Source organism: Scleropages formosus, chromosome 5 (assembly GCF_900964775.1).
Source record: "Scleropages formosus chromosome 5, fSclFor1.1, whole genome shotgun sequence".
Classification (NCBI taxonomy): domain Eukaryota; kingdom Metazoa; phylum Chordata; class Actinopteri; order Osteoglossiformes; family Osteoglossidae; genus Scleropages; species Scleropages formosus.
Genome location: NC_041810.1, coordinates 6,310,570 through 6,329,035, shown reverse-complemented (window position 1 = coordinate 6,329,035; position 18,466 = coordinate 6,310,570). Strand labels below are relative to the sequence as shown.

The following is an 18,466-nucleotide window of genomic DNA, read 5'->3' as shown; positions in this document are numbered from 1 at the left end:
ATGACAAAGCTCGTCTTTACCACGTTACTTCCCGTTACTGTTGTCCATTGATCTGTTCTTACCTCTTAATTTATGTTACCTCTTTAAAACATTGCATATACATATACTATGTTTATATATTGTAACGTCCCCACTAGAAACTGGCTCAGGAGTCAGGGTAAAAGGAATAAGCTCTTTATTCAAGATTTTTTTTTAATTCGGATCATAATGGATCACCCAGCCCACCCAAAGCTGCCTGGTTCCAAAGACCGTCTAACTCGACGGGAACAAATTTCTCCATTCATTATTTATGGTAATTAAAACCTTTATTCAATAAATAAATGTATCCTAAATACTGCCATGCCAGTAATAAAATTTAAAACAAAATAATGCAATCAACAAGACCAACTAAAATAAAGACCGCACGGCAGAACCTTTAAAACACTAAAAACATACCCCAAGGCTTAAAACGAAAATAATAAATTAAATAATTAAAAAGGAAAATTACTTACCCGGTAACATTCACCGCTCAAGAGGGGCGGTCCCTCCACCTGTTGCCAGGGTGTTACCGTACACCTTACCTACCGCCTTTGGGTGAGTCCCTGTACACAACACGTCTTCCCTATTGATATTTTAGTGGGATGGGTGAATGATGAAATACATTTACGGAACTAGGACACGACATATACCCACACAACAAAACTAATCTATACGTAATGAATGAATGAATAAATGAATGAATGAATGAATGAATGAATAAATAAATAAATAAATAAATAAATAAATAAATAAATAAATGAAATGAAATGAAATGAAATGAAATGAAATGAAATGAAATGAAATGCCGGGGGGCGCAGTCTTAATAAAGACGCTCTGTACACTACAAAATGATACAGAACACTCGAGAATCCCCTCCCCCCCCCCGGGTCACTCCCAGCCCCCCTGCTGTGCCCCATGGTTAAAAGGCAACCCCCGGAACTCCCCAGAATTCCCCTCTTGAACACTGAACATAAATAGAACGACAACTAATCAGCAGAACACACGCGCAACTACGTACAAGACCACCAATATCAATTATTTACACTAAGTTGGTATAACTCCCCTAAGCGCCGTTACAATACTTAATATAATTTAATATGATATTATTTAAAATATTGTATTATAAAATTATCATAATATCACAATAAAAATTACACATTATTATTAACATTTACATCTCGCTGACACTTTTCTCCCAAGCAATTTGCAATGTTCAGTTCCCTACAATTATTTACCCATTTATTATACAGCTGATCAGTTGTACTGGAGTATATGTACCTTGTTCACTGGTACTGCAGCAGTTGTCATCCGCAGATCTTCAAACTATGGATCCAAAGGCAGCAGTTCTAACCACTACACTACCAGCTACTCCATACTAAGGCATGTTTTATTAATAACTTTATACTTGTACAAACATTATAAGTAAAGGTAAATTAAACACACAGTACAAAACCAGTGTAAATAGCAGCAACCAAAAAGAATGGATGCACAGAAAATAACACAAAAACAAACAGTGAAAGAAACAAACAAACGCAAGCGAACGCGTGTACATAAATAAAAAAAAGGGGATGTGTTTACAACAATGCATCCAAAAATGTAATTTGTATTGCTCTTCTCTGTTAGACTTAGAAGAAAGAAACATTTCTTGGGAGAAGAAGAGAGAGCTTGTTGTAAATCAGCGGGAAAAAATTTCTAGTGAGGCTCAGATTTAATACATCTTACCGTCTGAATACAAAATTCGCCCAACAAACGTAAGAGATCAAAGGAATTGTCTCAATCCCTGTTAACAGAAGTTTCCAGCACGAAAAGGCAGAAAAGCGGCCGTTTGCACTTGAGCGCCGCGATCCTCCAGCGTCGCTGCAAAGCGCTACGAGACAGGCACACATGTTCACCGGAAGTGCTAGGAGGTGACGCGCCGGCGCGCGGCGAGTACTTCCTTTCTGAGCGCGAAGCTGCGGAGACAAGATGGGCCACCAACAACTCTATTGGAGTCACCCGAGAAAATTCGGTCAGGGATCGCGATCCTGGTCAGTTACTGCATATATTGTCGCCATTAACGATGAAACGAGCTCGCTAACACTTATTTTCGCTGCTGTACTTTAGATATCAGACACGTACGCTGTGTTAGACACGCGGACTCACTCACTGTGCGATCGTCGGGGATCCGAGATGGATTCTTCCCGGAATTAAATGTGTAATCAACTGCTTTGCGTATTCTAATGTATTGGTTACGTTATTCAAAGTAATTAGTGAATTGTAATATATTAAACGGTGTCCTTTATTCGCTCGTGTCTCCTGTGAGAGGAACTGGCGTTCCGAGCCTGCCTGGTGACACACACTTGTGACTTGTCGCGAGGCTCCGAAGTGGCGCTGGGAGCCCATCGCGCATGCGTGTCGGAGGCTCGTTAAACTGTGATGAAAAGGTCTTTCATTCATTCATTGGGCCAGCAGGTGGCATAATAGTTGGAGATGCTGCGTTGCACTCAGAGCAGGAAACTTCAAATCTCCCTTCCTTCTTTAGTATTTTTGATCACGGTATTTACCCATAATCCCTATGGATAATAATAGCAATGAAATATGTGAATGTATATACTTATTAATTTGTTGGTTAGCTGATGCTTTTGTCCAGTGTGACAATGAAATGAGAAGGCATTTGAACCATAAGCATTCCAGTGGTCCTAAGATATTTTCTAACTACACTTGTATCTTATTTCTCATGTAATTTTTTCCTTAAGATTTATACATTTTCCAGTTTGTTGCGATGAAGAAAAGGGCATTATACCTGTGTATGTCAATCTTCCAAAATCTGAAGCTGTCACTAATTTTGATGCTCTGTAGGTACATTAATCTAGTCTTTCATTCTGTTTTCACAGCCGCGTGTGCTCAAACAGACATGGATTGATCCGCAAGTATGGCTTGAACATGTGTCGCCAGTGCTTTAGACAGTATGCAAAAGATATTGGATTTGTTAAGGTAATTCCCCTTAATCTTTTTGTTCTAATGTTTATTGAACGGGGAATAAGAATTTTTTACTTGTAAAATGTATCATGAGACTTGGATGATGCATTTGTTAATTTGATAAGGTGAATATTTAAAATTTTACAAGCTTCATACAATAGAATTTTTTACTTTCAAAGCAAAATGTTTAGAATCTCAGGCAGACCACTTCTTGCAATTAAAAATGAAAGCCTTTAGTCCAGCACTTTAACTGTTACAGCAGAAGACCGGCTCTAGGTAAATATGAGTAAGTGGGGGGCTGTCTGACATGTAACAATTTCTATTTCTGAATACAGCTTGATTGAATGAGATTGCGACACTGAGATTAAGCCACGGATCTTCTGCAAAGGACCTGCAAGAGATGCCATTGCTGTTAGAAATAAACTCTTTTGTAATCTGAATCTGATTGTTGTGGTTTTCTACTTCATTTCAAGTTAGTGTTACTCTGCAAATGCATACATTTGCATTCATTCAAGTAGGTAAGGTTATTTTCTCTTGAAATATTACACAAAATTACAGTCTTACTGCCATTTTATTTTTAAGCATAGCACCTAAGGAATTTGTCAAATCTTAGTTCTTATGACATTGTAATAACAAGTTTACACAAAGTAAACATTTTTGTTATCTTTTTAATACTAATGGTAATAATTTATCTATCAGATGCTTTTCTCCAAAGCGACTTCCAATGAACTCTATGTAGTGATATCAGCCCGCACACCGTATTCACAAATTACATGTTCAAGTTATGAAACTTCACCTTGCGAAGAGTACCTGACGATGATGGGACTGTTCCAAGTGGGTTCAAATCTGGCACAGTGTGGAGTTTCCACATTTTCTCCATGTGTTTCTGTGGGTTTCCTCATAGAGTCTAAATACATAATTTTTCAAGTGAAATGCAATGTCTAAGTTCCCCATAGTGTTAAATTTGCGCTGTATTGTTTAACTCTGTGTGACTGCCCTGCGATGACTTTGTTCTACGTTGTTACCATGACTTGTACCCCATTGTTCCAGGATAGACTCTGAACCACCTTGACCCTGACCAAGCAATTTGCAATGCTGAGTGATCAAGCATTTTGAACTGAACAAAAATTTGCAATTCTTTTCAAAAATTTGCTATGTACACTTTTACACAACGCACAAAGCCCTTCCACTTACCATCACATAGCTGCTTAAATTCATTAAATAGGAGTGGCTAAGCACAAGAACGCTGTATATTTTTCTCTTTATTCATCTACTTACTTGATCTTTATTCCTTTTCACTCACCTTCTTGTGTGTGCCCATACTGTGTAATTTCTCCTTGTTACTTTTTACCCCACTTTACCCAACAATTGTAGAAATTAACTTAAGCAACTGAGTAACTGTTTATTGCCCACCACTGATTTTGTTTTCATCAGTTATGCTTGTAATGTTTTGACAATTATATATTTTTTAAAAAATCTGACATTTGGTGTATTTGGACTTGAAACCACGTTATAACGTTATTTTGTTTGATTTCTAATTCCATAAAACTCACGACCATCAGCAAAATTGTTTTGACTGCATAAGCAAGCTTCCAGTAAAACATTCCTGAAATTTATCACTGACATTATGTGTATTTTTCCCTTTTATCGCATTACTTTTATTTAAAAACCTATATGAGTTCTACTTGCTGTGACTTGAGGCGTTTGAAAAAAGGAAAAAAAAAATGTGTTTTTATAGCTGTTTAGCAGTGACGGAAATGCACTACAGCCAATCGTGTAGTCGGTCATGACCAATAAGCACTTAGAGGCGGGATTAATTTAGACTCACCAATCATTTCGTACAAGACTCCGTTTATGACCAATCGAAATTTACAGGAGGGATCTGTTCTGATCACATGGATAGAACGTTACTTCAGGTAAAATAAGGACCGACATGATTAGGTTGACACAGTATTTAAAAAAAAAAAAAAAAACTGTCCAATACGTATTTCTGTGTTTTGAAACATTCCGATAGATGTTGTGTAATGAAAGACTAACTTTCTGTTATTAATATCGCGTCCACTTAATATGTGCTTGCTTACGGTGACTGGGTCTGGGGTGCCTGCTGCTCTGCTCTGTAAACCACGTTAGCCGTGAAGCTAATCATGTCGGAAATACTAAAAACAGTTTCGTTTTCTTGACACGTGACGTGTGGCGTGCGCGGTTGCATGTTGTTCATCTCCAGCTGAACGGCCCGGATGAAGACAGGGAGCTGCGGTCAGTGGCCCGGCCATCGGAGGAGCCACAGGGAGCAGCGGGAGCAGAGGGAGCGACGTGGGCGCCCAGCTGTGGAACAAAGGTACGGAGCGGCGCGAGGCGTGTCAGCCAGATCTCGAGCGGGCAGATTAAAGAGCACCGCCACTCTTTAATCTGCCCGCTCCACTCGTCATTCATCTTATGAACCCTACAATTTACCACACACTGGCTGACATAATAATAATAATAATAATAATAATAATTAAAAACTTTGAGTCGTGCATGTGTTCTGTGTGACACTGTCACTGCTAGCTCACCGTACTGTACAATTTTCTAACTTTGTTACATGATTCTCTGTCTCTTTATCTGTCTATTCTTTCTGTGTTTTCTACGCATCTTAAGTTATGGCTCAATTATTCCAATAATTACGCACAAAACGCCCAAAGATACGAATTATGTCTCTTAATTTAATATCATATTATTTCATGGCATCTCCTGGACTCCTAAAGCACGAAAGTTGTACCAGGTCTATTAGCATAAGTAACAAAGTTAAGTAATGTATAGTTTAAAATTTCTTGGACTCATCAAAAGCTTCCAGTCTAGTATATTTAGACATAAATTATATTGGCTGTATTCCAACTGGAAAAGGCATGGAATATATGCCTGTATGTTTGTTTATTGCACACTTCTCACTGTAAATGTGCTTTATTGTCTATATAATCAGTAAAAGTGTTTTGAGAGATATTCTTTGATTTCCTCCTGTAAAAGACTGACACAGCTGTAATAAATTTAAAAAAAAAAACTCAAAGACTTTTTTAAATTAACTTTGATCTACATTAAAACTAATTTAAGATGTCAAGACCTATGAATATATGGTTTCCATAAATTCTCATTTGATGCCAACACATAAACGTGCATTCTTGTTATTGATCGGCCACCAAACGTCCATCTTGTTATTGATCACCATCACACAAGAACACTAGATACATTGTGAAAGTGAGTTAAATTGATCTGGACCCATATGATATTCTTACTCTGTTTGACCTTTTCTGTTACCTGATTGTTTTTTTTCTCTTTCTCATGACTATTTAAGATGCTCTTAAACATTAATTTTAAAGGTCCACTTCTACAATATTCACACATTTTAAAACATATATTCATTCAGCTGATGCTTTTCTCCAAAGTGTTAAGCTACTTACAATCATTTACCCACTTATACAGCTGGGTTATACACATACATATACATGGTGGTACATTTTTCCTTTTGAACAAAAAACAATATTTTATGTGGTGCGATATGACTGATGATCAAGGTTTTTCAGCCACCCGTAGTCTCTCGTTACATTTACTAATTTGGCATCGTACTATATCTTTTTGAAAGATGTAGAGTTTAGTGTTCAAAAGGTCTCGCTTCTTTGCAGGCGTGACACTTTGGCAGCAGGTCCTTCTCCAAGACTTGAAACCCAAATCATGGATCCCAGCAGTTCATCCTCAAGGAATCAAACAGATGTTCCAGGTCAGCAATCTCACCTGATGAAGAATTGCTTGTGTGTCTGAGATTAATAAAAATTTATATTAGCGCAGGGTGGTATGCAGTCCTCTTTTCCCAGAAATGCATTGGGTACAATTCCTTTCAGAACTGCCCGGGTTCTACTTTGATCCAGAGAAGAACCGCTATTTTCGCCTGCTGCCGGGACACAACAATTGCAACCCCCTAACCAAAGAGGGGCTGCAGAGCAAAGAGAGGGAGGGCCGCAGGATCCGGCTGCTTGAGGAGGATGAGCGCCCTTGGAAGGTTTGTGCATATGCACTTGACCCGCTACTGACGTCTGGTTGCTTAACAGCTCTTCTGCTCCTTACTGTTGTTTTTACGTATGTATGTGTGTATATGTAAATATCTTTGCATACGTACAAATGGATCATAAAGATGATGTGTAGTGTCTGTATGATATATTGCTACATGGTATTTGATCTTCCCTGTCCAGAAGTCTCCGAGAGCAGGCTTAAATTGTGCCCTGCTGTTGCAGAAGAGGCATCAGGGACTTGTTCCTGGGAACTCTTACTGCAGGTACAAACACACACACACATTTTCAGAACCGCTTATCCCATACAGGGTCACGGGGAACCGGAGCCTACCCGGCAACACAGGGCGTAAGGCCAGAGGGGGAGGGGACACACCCAGGACGGGACGCCAGTAACTGCAAGTTTAATAATAATAGTAATATGTGTTAAATATATAGGGGCAGCTGGCAGCATACTGCCTTCGAACCCAAAGCTCGCAGGTTCGAGCCTCACCTCTGGCTGTAGTACCCTTGAGCAAGATACTTACTCTAAATTGCTCCAGTAAAAAATTACCCAGCTGTATAAATGGGCAAATAATTGTAAGTCGATTAACATCGTAAGTCAGTCTGGAGAAAAGTGTAAGATAAATGAGTAAAACAAAATATAACCAGTGTAGTCGATATAGTAGTTGTAATAATGATAGTAATGAAATTGTAATAATACATTAGGCTTGTACACGAGCTGAAGGTGAGCGGCATGAGGCGCCACAAGCTGGAGGTGCAGAGCTCCGATTCCAGCAGCCCTAATACAGATAATTTCCGCCTCATTGTGGTGAGTTACTGCCTCTTTATCATCCCAGTAGTAGTTTTGAATGCTGTGGGTAAAATGCATAACATTGTAATCCTAATGAAAATAAAGAGTATTAGTATGGTTGACTATATTAACGAAGCACCGTTTGATCATTCTCCTTAGGCGGACTCTGCCTGTGAGAGGGTTTTCACCGTGAATGACGTGGAGCACGGTGGCTGCAAGTATGGCATCATGAATTTCCGTGGATGTAGCAAGGGCTCGTTGTCTGTGGAGATGTGCGACAACTTGTACTTTACAAACCGCAAGGTATGGAGCCAACAGCCTCTGGTCGGCTGTGGCTGATCGGACATCTGCTGAGCGCGGTTGATGTATGGCAGTGGTTCACAGTCCACTCCTCGGGAAGCGGTAGCCATTCCACTCGCTGTTTTTATGTTCCGCCACAAGCACACCTGACTGATCTAATAAATAATTTGTCATTGATTTATTGGTGGTTGAGGGGGAAATTGAGGAAGGTATAAGGTGTAAAGATGTTGATGGGATAACATCATGATCTTCCGTGTCTCAGGTGAACTCAATCTGCTGGGCTTCGGTGACGCATTCCGACTCGCATGTGCTGTATCCTTTTGCTCTGAAGAAACCATTGTCATATGTCAGCGATGGTCTTCTTCGCAGTAATCAAACAAATGCCAGTGCATGTGTCCAATAAGAAAAAGTGCCTTGATGATGAACTCCAAAAATGATGAAAAGGTTGTGGCCTTGACCAGATTCTTCAGGCTTTGCCTGGTTGGTATTGCCCAGACTCCGGGCTGCGTCAGCTTGTTACCGGCCTCCCTGTTCAGCAACTCTAATCCAGGTTACTGAAGCCACCTTATGTATAGCACTGCAAGTCAACAGAAGTCATTAGATGACTTCTGAAGTCAAATTTGTCTTGTCCTATCAACAAAAGGATGGCCTTCTCGTAATTGCTGTAAAACTCATCATAGTCTGTGCCATTCCGCTCTGCACAGATGAGGAATCGCTGTAAGGTCTCTGTCCATGTGGGAGGGACCAAACTGCAACACATTGTGTGCAGCACAGCTCACCCTCAACATAGCTGAAGAAAAGCTGTTGCTCATCTTGAATTAACCTTGTTTTCAAAGGCTCTTGCTGTGCCGCAGTGTGATTTTTCTAACAAAGAGCTGTAATGGAAACGCTTGCACCATTTGTTGCAGACCAGCCAGGAATGCTGTGCAGTTTTAAGATCTCGACGGCATGGTCGTGCGCCTGGTGCCTCAACCCACAGGCAGACAAGAACTTCAGCACAGGTGAGCACGAGTGGTTCACGAGTGGCGCTCGCAAACGGACAGTTGTGTGGGTGTGAGGCTCCTGACGAGCTGTGCGACGTTGCAGGGCTCTCGCGACGCGTCATCATTACAGACGCCGTGACAGGCAGGAGACAAACCTACAGAATTGGCAGCGATGTGCTGGCGCAGCAGTTTGCCCTGCGGGTGAGTTATGTCATGTAGTGAGTTCTCATATAGTCCCAAGTGGCTGCTCTCTGCTGTATAATGTTCTGGGGCAATTTGAATGAACTCGGCTCCCCTCCTGGGACTTGGTGGATAGTTTTCAGGCCAGTCTGTCTTTGGTCATCATACAACCTGCCCTGCCGGTTATGTACACTTTGGCTGATGCTGAATATGCTGCCTCCTTGAGTTGTGAATGTTTGAGTTATGAATTTTTCAAGATAGAAACATTTTCCAGATAATGCATTTTTAATTGGGGACAGCTGATAGCGTAGTGGTTAGAGCTACTGCTTTTGAACCCAGAGGTTGCAGGTTTGATCCTCACCTCCAGCTGTAGTACCCCTGAGCAAGGTACCTACCCTAAAATTGCACCAGTAAAATAACCCAGCTGTACAAATGGGTAAATAATTATACGTGGACTAACATCGTAAGTCGCTTTGGAGAAAAGCTTCAGCTACATGAATAAATGCAAATTTAATTGCATTTAATCGTTTTCCAAAGCGTGTGTGTATATTGCGGCTCGAAAGTTACCTGCAGTACCTTATCCAGTTGCTAGCTGGCAGTAAAACACCCCCAAACAGAATGGAAACGGTGCAAGACGGCCTTCAGCCAACTGAATTCCCTGTGGCTTGTATGATGTGTTTGTTGGCGATGAGGACCACAGTACACTTGTATCTCGTGAGATAGGCACATTTCTCAGTGGTTTATTGTGATTCCAATTTCTGCCATTAGATGGAAGGAAAATGTTCTCAGATACAGTAGAAACTCGCGTGGTTTGGGACCAATTTTGTTTCACATCCATCTAACAGTTTATGGTGTGTATAGCTATTAGAATTTAATACAAATAGTAAAATAAATCTTTACAGTGTATCTTTTACAGCTGTACAATAATCATTTAGATACACCCATTGAGGTTACGAGAATTTGACTTTAGCAGGAGTTTAATTTAATACCCCTGCTTTGAGTTAGAAGGCATGTCTTCAAGTTTGCAAGGACCCAGTCTGGATTTTAAACACCTACCATCAACTGAGCATTTAGCAGACATTTTTGTTTTTCTCTCTCTCAAAAGCCACTGACAGTGTTAACTCGTATTTAGCTGACACTTTTAATCAAGGTGACTTAGAAGGCAACATACAGTGTAGTCATTCACCCATTTCTACAGCAGAGCAGTGTTACACAGATGCACCCATGTGCACACGTTCCTTTACCTTTTCTGACGTTTCCTTTTTCTTTCCGCATTAAAGGTTCACTTAATATATAGACACTGAATATCATACACATGCAGTATTTATGGGCGTTTGTTTGTGGTAGTTTACATGTACGGAATCACCTGAAAGAACACAGGCAGAGAGCCAAAGAGTACTACTGCTATTATTAATAATAATAATAATAATAATAATAATAATAATAATAATAATAATGTAATTAATGAAGGGTACATGCTTGTAAATTGAGGTACAAATGTACGTGTTTCTGGAATAAATTGGTCAACAACTGACATTTAAATACGAGCTTGAGTTGACTATTTTGGTTTAATATAAACTTTATTGTACTTAATACAAAGGTTAAAATAAGTAATGACTTTTTTCACACATTGCATAATGGAGGCTGTGTTGCAGACTCTCCCTTTGTTCCGTTAGGCACCCGTCTTGTACAACGGCTGTCGCTCAGGCGAAATTTTCAGCATTGATTTGAGACAGCGTGCGCGTCGGGGAAACGGCTGGAAGGCCTGTCGCTTTTACCAGGAGTCGGCGATCACCTCTGTTCGCATCCTACAGGATGAAAACTACCTCCTTGCTGCAGACATGCTGGGAACGGTCTGTACTTTTCTGTAAACTGCTTTTCCAGAAAATTTGGATCATTTGACTTTGTCAGATTGCGTAACTCTTTGGGTTTTCCAACACTTTTTAGAACAAGTTAATTCCTTGTATTCATGATTCTACCTTGACTGCATGTATATATTAAATCGGTATTTTCTGCCGTATTTCCTGGTGTTTTAAGACTTGATTCACAGGCTTTTTTGTGTTTTGTTCAATATCAGAAATGTCCTCTCTTTATGATCAGATCAAGCTGTGGGACCTGCGTGTGACCAGGGCAGTACAGCAATATGAAGGGCACCACAATGAACATGCCTATCTGCCGCTGCATGTCAGTGAACCGGAAGGGCTGGTGCTAGCAGGTACATTTTCTTTAGTGCAGAGATCAGAGTTTCCCAGTGTATTTCCCAGTATGGCATACTCCTTGTTACCCAAACTCGGAGGCATATAGCATGTGTGTAACAGCTCTGCATGGTGCCTTTCACAGTGGGCCAGGACTGCTACACTCGGCTGTGGAGCCTGGGTGACGGAAGCCTCCTGCGAACTATCCCATCCCCCCACCCAGCAGGCAAGGACTCGATCCCCAGCGTGGTGTTCTCTTCGCAGCTGGGTGGGCGCAGGGGCCTACCTGGCCTCCTCATGGCTGTCCGTCATGACCTCTACTACTTCCCCTACAACTCTGATTACAGGGACAGAGGGGTACCTGAGGGAGACCAATAACCAAGCGCTGTAACCCAGTTGATGACACCTACTTGAAAGAGTGGTGTCCTGATGAGGCCATTGCCCTTGAGGCTCTCAGTCAACCTGCTGTGCTGCATTTGTATATCATCATCATTTCCTTAAAAGGCCTATTTTAATGACTTCAGTAAGTGCAATTTGAAGCCTTTGAACCGACTGCTAAAATAACTTGTTTTATGGAATAAAACAGATCTGTTTGCAGGTCTTTATTTTCTTTCAGATTTCAGAAATAAAAATGTATGAAAGCATTTATTAAAACACATTTTTGTGTACATTGTGAAAGTGTTCACCCATTATTGAATAGTTATGAGTGTATATAAAGTTAGGAGTCCTTGCTGAGCTCTTCAGTTCCCTTTGGCGTTTGATTTTTGCGCAGTGAGCTTCCACATTGAGTGAGTGATACACACCACTGCCATGTCATTTGAAATCCATTTTTATGGCAAATGTAAGGATGCATCAAATGCACAGAACTTGTTTCTGGTGGCTGTCTATGCGCTGCATTAAGGATGAGCACATAGTTCACGCCACAGCCTGGAGGCTTCAGTCCTACAACTAGAGTACAGACTTCTTCTGACTGCAAACAGCCTCACACTCTGCTCGCCAACGGAAACAAAGCAGCCAAGAGTATGCCTGTGGACCCGAAGGTCACAAGTTTGAATCCCACCTCCAGCTGTAGTACCCTTGAGCAAAGGTACTAACCCTGAATGGCTGCAGTAAAATTACCTAGCTGTATAAATAGGTAAGTACTTGTAAGTAGCTTAACATTGTAAGTCAGTTAACTGAATCAATGAAATGACTAGAAATCCAAATGCAATTAAAGAAAAAAACTTAAATTCAAGAGTTCTGTCACTGAGAATTCACTCCCAAACCAGGGCAGCAGTGCAGATTATTTGAATCTTGCTTTGAAATGAGAAGAGTTCAGCAATGCCCTTCTTTACCCTTTCTTTTACTACTGATTGTATTCTATTCTTTATATTAATTGTGTGTATTTGTAGTGATTTATTCTAAATCTCTTCTTATTCTATTATTGTCACCAATGTCATTCTTACTTTGAAGCATTTTGAGAAGCTGCTTTTAAAGGTGCTGTGTATAGTATAATACACAATAATAGTAACTAATAATATTTTAAATATAATATTTAATATTGTTAAATAATATTGCAGCATAATGGATTAATGTGGAGTGGTACTAAGATTTCATGTCTTTGCTGCACTGTTTTATGGGAGAGTGCTATTGTAGAGCCATATCTTTATTTTATTTTTCATTAACACAGCAACAGTACAAACGAAAATAAAAAAGAAAAATAAGAACGAAAAATACAAGTACAGATTACAATTTTGATTTAGTATTCAAGTATTTACAGTGTAACAGCTTTAATAATTGCGTTTTATTAATAGAATCTTGGATGGTAAAAAATGCACTGTTTGACTTGAGCTGAGAGTGCTGTAAAGTAGGCTTTCTATTGGCTGAATTAGCGTTTATGTGTAGAAAATTTGCTTTATAATTAGCCATAACTCTTCATCGAGGAATGTTCCGCCCTATTTCCCAACATGCACCGCGGTTGGGAAATGAAAACGAGGCTCAACGTAACAGAATGGAGGCGAGCTCCTTATCAGAGTGTCGTTAGCCTGACGTGCCCGGTATTGTCTTTTGAGAAATGTAATGCGCTCATATTGTCCGAACCGTTTTGCTGTCACTTTTTACGGACTTGCCTTGTTAGGAGGTCTCGATAAATGAATTAAAGAATGTCAGAGGAAAAGTTCACCGACATAAACGGGAAGCCGATTTCGCTGGAGTGCCGCTCGCACTCGAGCTTCTGCAGGGAGTTCGTGGTGAGCGCGCCGAAGGTCTCCTTGCGCGCGGTGATGGTTTGCACATGCGCCGTGTGGCTCTCTGCGTACGCCGCGTTCTTCGTCACCAAGGTAACCGGCTTTCGCTGTTTCTGACTGCTCAGCCATGTGTTGTAACTTGCTGCTGCACACGGAGGACGTTTCCTTCATTCATTGATTGATTTATCGATCGATTGCTAGAACACAGCCGTCCTGTCGAGTGCCATTGTCACGACCCTGGTTGGAATGATGGTCCACATCCACTTGATCAAAATCGACCACGAGAGGCTGCTCATCGTGGGGTCTCTGGGCGTGCAGGTCTCCTCATGCTTCGCTTCGGGCAGGGAGAGCGCCACCTTCATCGAGATGAGCAGCATTAAGGACATTGTCATCAACGAGGCCATTCACATGGTGAGGATCAGTGCGGTAAAAAGGTGGTATATACAGTAATGCGATAACCGTGCTGGACTTTCTCAGGAATAACTTGTATTTGCACCTCTTTTGCTCAGTAACAGAAAATGACACTTGTAGTAAGTGTGAAATGTTTAATGTAAGATGGAAAAAAAAAAAAAAAATTACATGGATAAATATATTTCTAAGACAGCACTTTGTGACTCTATCCTTTAATTTCTTACAGCCATTAAACTGTATAGAGAATCCACACACCTTTGGGGTCATGCCTACTTTTTGTTTATTGTTTACATGCTTTTACAAACTTATTTACACTGGGAATCTGCAAAGTACAGAGACACTGTGTTCCTCCATAACAAAACCAGATACTGTATATACTGTACCTCTACCACACTGCCAAACTCAGCCAGTCACAACCACTACGTTAAGTTCAAGTTCAGGTTGTTTTTATTGTCATTCCTCTATATAGCTTGTATACAGTGGAACGAAATCTCCGTTTCTCCAGAGACCATGGTGCAACACAAGAGTACAAGACAGTAAATAAATACACAGGACAGGACGTGGGTGCGGACATGGGCTGTGAACTGTAGGCAGTTTATAGTGTATGGGTTCGCTGTGCCAGGTGAGCATTGGGAGGCAGCAGGGTGTTATCTGACTGCCTCAGGGAAGAAGCTGTTGCGGAACCACTACGGTAAATCTAGTATTGTAACTAAAATATTATTACATTTACTTATTTAGCTGATGCTTTTCTCCAAAGCGATATACAAAGTTAAGCTACTTACAATCATTTACCCATTTATAGAGCTGGGTAATTTTACTACAGCAATTTAGGGTAAGTACCTCGGTCAAGGGTCCTACAGCTGGAGGTGGGATTCAAACCTGTGACCTTTGGGCAAAGGCAGCAGCTCTATGCACTACACTACCTGCTGTTAATAATAATAATAATTAATAATATGGATTACTGATGTCATCATTGCCATTTCTGTCATTAGGCTCCATAATGAGTGTTGGGTGGTACATATTTTTGACAATATTTACTTATTGTCCAAATGGCACTGCACTGTCAGTACAGCTTCTTTTTTTACTTGTTTACCCTCACAACTGTTTTTGCACTGTGTATTCATATATTGTTCTTATTTAGATATTGTTCTTGCATTTTTCTTTGGAATTAATACAGTTTCTATCTGTATGTCTGTCTTCAGCAACGAGTGATTTACTACCTCTGCATTCTCTTAAAAGAACCTTCAGATCCAAATGGAGTGTCTGGTGTTGTCCCTCTCTTTCAGGTAAAGTATTATTTTACAAAGTCATTATTACCATGGGTCCAGTGCTAATTAACTTTTTGCCATTGCTTACTTTTCCGAGAAGCTTTTATTTTTCATAAATGGGAGCTGCCATACAATTCAAACATTGTGTCAAAGCTTCATCCGATTTCCCACGAAATAGGAATTGCAAATAGTAAAGGCTGCCCTAAGTTTGTCATAACCCTGCTATACGTGTGCCTTTTTTGATTTACAATTGGTCATAAAAACCCGGTTTGCAATTTGGAGCTGTCGTGTTGCTGACTTTTACATGACATTAATTTATTTACCAAATTTCTTTTCTTTAAAGCAAAGTACAAAAAAAAATTCCTGAAAGTACTAATTTAATCCAAAAACCCCATTTTCCCCTTTACATTGTATCTCTGTTTACATGCATGTTTTTCCTGATGCTTAGTACACAAATAGCTGCATATTGAATTAGAATAGAACACAATTATAGAATTGATGACGAGCCTCTGGTCCATCCCGTGTTACGTTTGACTCACTAACTTTTTGAGTATCCGTCATACTCTTAGTTCCAATAAAGATGTGTGTACAGGAATCACTGTCTAATCTATACAGTCTCTATATACTGTAGTAACATGTGATTAGAGCATTGTCTGCTTATAGAGTGATTATTTCTTATAGCTTATATATATCCCTTATAAAATCTGCAGGCACATGTGAAAGTTTTTGTGAGTTAAAATGAAATTTTCCACTTACAAAAAATTGGGTGTTATAATACGGAAACTGTAAAATGAGTTACTGTGATTTACCTTGATGTAGGACACGTTTATTGTCTGTTTATTTGTATCATTCTTTCTCCCCCTCACACAGAGTTCTAAGCCAAGATTAAATTGCTTGGTCAAGATATACAAAAGTTGCCAAGAGATTCTTGGGCAGTGTTAAATACAGAGAAATAAGGACAAGATTCAAGAAAAATGTTTTATATTTTGCACGAATGCATGGACACGTTTTGACATATAACCACCTTCAGCAAGAAAAGAAAGAAGAAAAATGCTCTATACTGTAATGTGTCTTTGCAGAATATGCTGTTTTTGTGTGCCTGTGAGAACTTTAATACCTGCTACTAACGTGGATTTCACTACTTGAAGTTAAACTAAACATCTGTTTGAGCTGAAGATGTCATCAATGTTTATTTCACTCTTAAAAATGTCAGTATAGCTGTGAAATAATGTATTTTATAATGTACTGTAGATAACAAATCCTGTAATATTCTTTACTACCTTTCATTATTTAAGTCAGTGGCTGATATGCAATTTTTTTCCAGTAAAATCCTTCAAAAAACAAAATAACAGGCTCCGGTGGAAGGAAATATTACTTTCTTTGAGATGAATGACTCTGAATTTCTGTCTGTAGTGTTACTTTTAGCGGCTAGTAATCTTATTTTAAAAGAAAGGGAATGGCAGCAGGGATTCCTTTCAATTGAGGAGAGAAAGATAGTGTCCTACTTCTCCTGAAGAGGGTTGCAGCATCACAAAAGTGACATTTTTCAAATGTGTTACCAAAACACAATGGGTAACTAAGCGATCAGTGTCTTGCTTGGTGCAAGTTTCATGACACCAGTTGGATGTTACTTGAATTTTCAGTCACACAGTGAATAAAGAATAGTATTTATGAATGCTAGTTGGTAAAATGGATAAAAAAAATTCTGAAGTCTGTGCACTTCAGGTATAATGTACTTTTCTGGTTATCTGAGTTTTCTCCATCAAAATAAATCTCCTAAACGTCTGTCAGAGTAGGTCATTATTTAGAAATGCAGTTCAATGCGATTATTTTCACTTTTATCACTTTTTTGAAATTTCTGTTCTGCACAAGCTCCTTGGAAAGAAACGGTTGCTCCGTTGATATTTTACTTGGGTTTCATTAAAAATTCACTTGACCCTTGTGTCATGTTACAAAACTTTGCTCCTCTTAAAATGTTTATGGAATAAAAAAAAAAAAAAAAAACATAATGCACGTTGGTGCAGCCGCCTCACACCACCCTGTGGTGCACAAAACCATGGGTTCAAAGTCCAGTCCGAATGTGTGTGGAGTTTGCACGTTCTCACCACAGTTTCCTCCCACAGTCCAAAGACACAGCTCAACTGAATTGGTGTCTCTAAATTGCCCTTCATGTGTGAATGGGTCTGACTACCCTGTGATGGATGAGCATCCCATCCAGGGTGAACCCCCCCCCTGCCCAAGAACTACATCCCTGCCTGGACATATGAGTTATTGAAATTGGATGTATAGATGATTTATTTATTTTTGCAAAGTGATTCAAATGTCCCATTAACTGTGTATTTTTGTACTGTAAATAAATACTGTAAAATTTAAAATAAAACTATGTTACTGAATTATGTCTAGACCCTCAATGTTGCTGCATCTTCCAAAATCTTCTAACTATCCGTCATCTTAGCCAGTCAAAAATATGCATAATTTTATTTTTAAAGACTAATAAACATCAATCAGCATTGTTTGGAAGTAGATGAATATTGTTAAATATGAAAAAGCCATTACTGTATGTGTGACTTTTTCTTCTAGGACCTCTTTGAACCTTGACAATTTAAATAAATCTAGAGTTATTTGTCTAAGCTGACAATATACTAAGTGTAAACAGTATATAGTGTAATATATATTTATATATATCAGTGTAAAGTATCATACAGATTTAATTTGAAATTTGTCCATTAATGACATACCATAATAATGTATTTCAGTTCATTCCTGTTATTTTCTCCAAAAAAAAAAAATACATTACTAAAAATCATATAATAAGAGTGTTTGTGGGAGTTCTTAATAAACTTGAATGGATTTGGACCTCGGAATTCTGAAACATGAGCCATGTTTACTGAGAGAAAACCTCCCCTAACGTGTACTTGCTTTCGTGATGCTCAAGAAGAGGATCGTTTTGTAGAGAAAAAAAAACTGCTTTTGTCTGAAATTAGAGACTGATAAAAAAGATTGGTGACTGGTGACTCAACATCAACACACAGAACAGCTCTGACTCAAGTTTAGCCCCTGACTCTGTTCAAATTTGGACCAGCACGTGCAGTTAATAA

The 18,466-nt window shown here is 39.4% G+C and overlaps 3 protein-coding genes across 3 annotated transcripts; all 3 read left to right on the top strand.

Moving 5' to 3' along the window:
* Window positions 1-1,946: 1,946 nt before the first annotated feature.
* Window positions 1,947-3,416, top strand: LOC108930742 (40S ribosomal protein S29). Its single transcript, XM_018746146.1, has 3 exons — window positions 1,947-2,045; window positions 2,892-2,991; window positions 3,312-3,416. The coding sequence occupies exons 1-3, from the start codon at window positions 1,984-1,986 to the stop codon at window positions 3,318-3,320; spliced, it is 171 nt and encodes a 56-aa protein (XP_018601662.1). The 5' UTR covers window positions 1,947-1,983; the 3' UTR covers window positions 3,321-3,416.
* A 1,435-nt stretch (window positions 3,417-4,851) lies between these two features.
* On the top strand, window positions 4,852-12,030 carry wdr21 (WD repeat domain 21). Its single transcript, XM_018746145.2, has 14 exons — window positions 4,852-4,892; window positions 5,201-5,314; window positions 6,633-6,727; window positions 6,849-7,006; window positions 7,197-7,279; window positions 7,722-7,824; window positions 7,966-8,109; window positions 8,369-8,418; window positions 8,577-8,656; window positions 9,015-9,107; window positions 9,193-9,290; window positions 10,946-11,122; window positions 11,370-11,484; window positions 11,610-12,030. Exons 2-14 carry the CDS (start codon window positions 5,214-5,216, stop codon window positions 11,840-11,842), a joined length of 1,530 nt encoding a protein of 509 aa, XP_018601661.2. The 5' UTR covers window positions 4,852-4,892; window positions 5,201-5,213; the 3' UTR covers window positions 11,843-12,030.
* A 1,385-nt stretch (window positions 12,031-13,415) lies between these two features.
* On the top strand, window positions 13,416-17,372 carry pigh (phosphatidylinositol glycan anchor biosynthesis, class H). Its single transcript, XM_018746218.2, has 4 exons — window positions 13,416-13,782; window positions 13,891-14,100; window positions 15,303-15,386; window positions 16,239-17,372. Exons 1-4 carry the CDS (start codon window positions 13,606-13,608, stop codon window positions 16,308-16,310), a joined length of 543 nt encoding a protein of 180 aa, XP_018601734.2. The 5' UTR covers window positions 13,416-13,605; the 3' UTR covers window positions 16,311-17,372.
* The last annotated feature ends 1,094 nt before the right edge of the window (window positions 17,373-18,466 follow it).

Bases quoted from the DNA above. Each gene is read 5' to 3' on its own strand.
- LOC108930742 (XM_018746146.1), top strand. From the start codon at position 1,984: ATGGGCCACCAACAACTCTATTGGAGTCACCCGAGAAAATTCGGTCAG. The intron at 2,046-2,891 runs GTCAGTTACTGC...CTGTTTTCACAG, and splicing joins GGTCAGGGATCGCGATCCTG to CCGCGTGTGCTCAAACAGAC.
- wdr21 (XM_018746145.2), top strand. From the start codon at position 5,214: ATGAAGACAGGGAGCTGCGGTCAGTGGCCCGGCCATCGGAGGAGCCAC. The intron at 6,728-6,848 runs GTCAGCAATCTC...AATTCCTTTCAG, and splicing joins GAATCAAACAGATGTTCCAG to AACTGCCCGGGTTCTACTTT. The intron at 7,280-7,721 runs GTACAAACACAC...ATAATACATTAG, and splicing joins CCTGGGAACTCTTACTGCAG to GCTTGTACACGAGCTGAAGG.
- pigh (XM_018746218.2), top strand. From the start codon at position 13,606: ATGTCAGAGGAAAAGTTCACCGACATAAACGGGAAGCCGATTTCGCTG. The intron at 13,783-13,890 runs GTAACCGGCTTT...ATCGATTGCTAG, and splicing joins CCGCGTTCTTCGTCACCAAG to AACACAGCCGTCCTGTCGAG. The intron at 14,101-15,302 runs GTGAGGATCAGT...GTCTGTCTTCAG, and splicing joins TCAACGAGGCCATTCACATG to CAACGAGTGATTTACTACCT.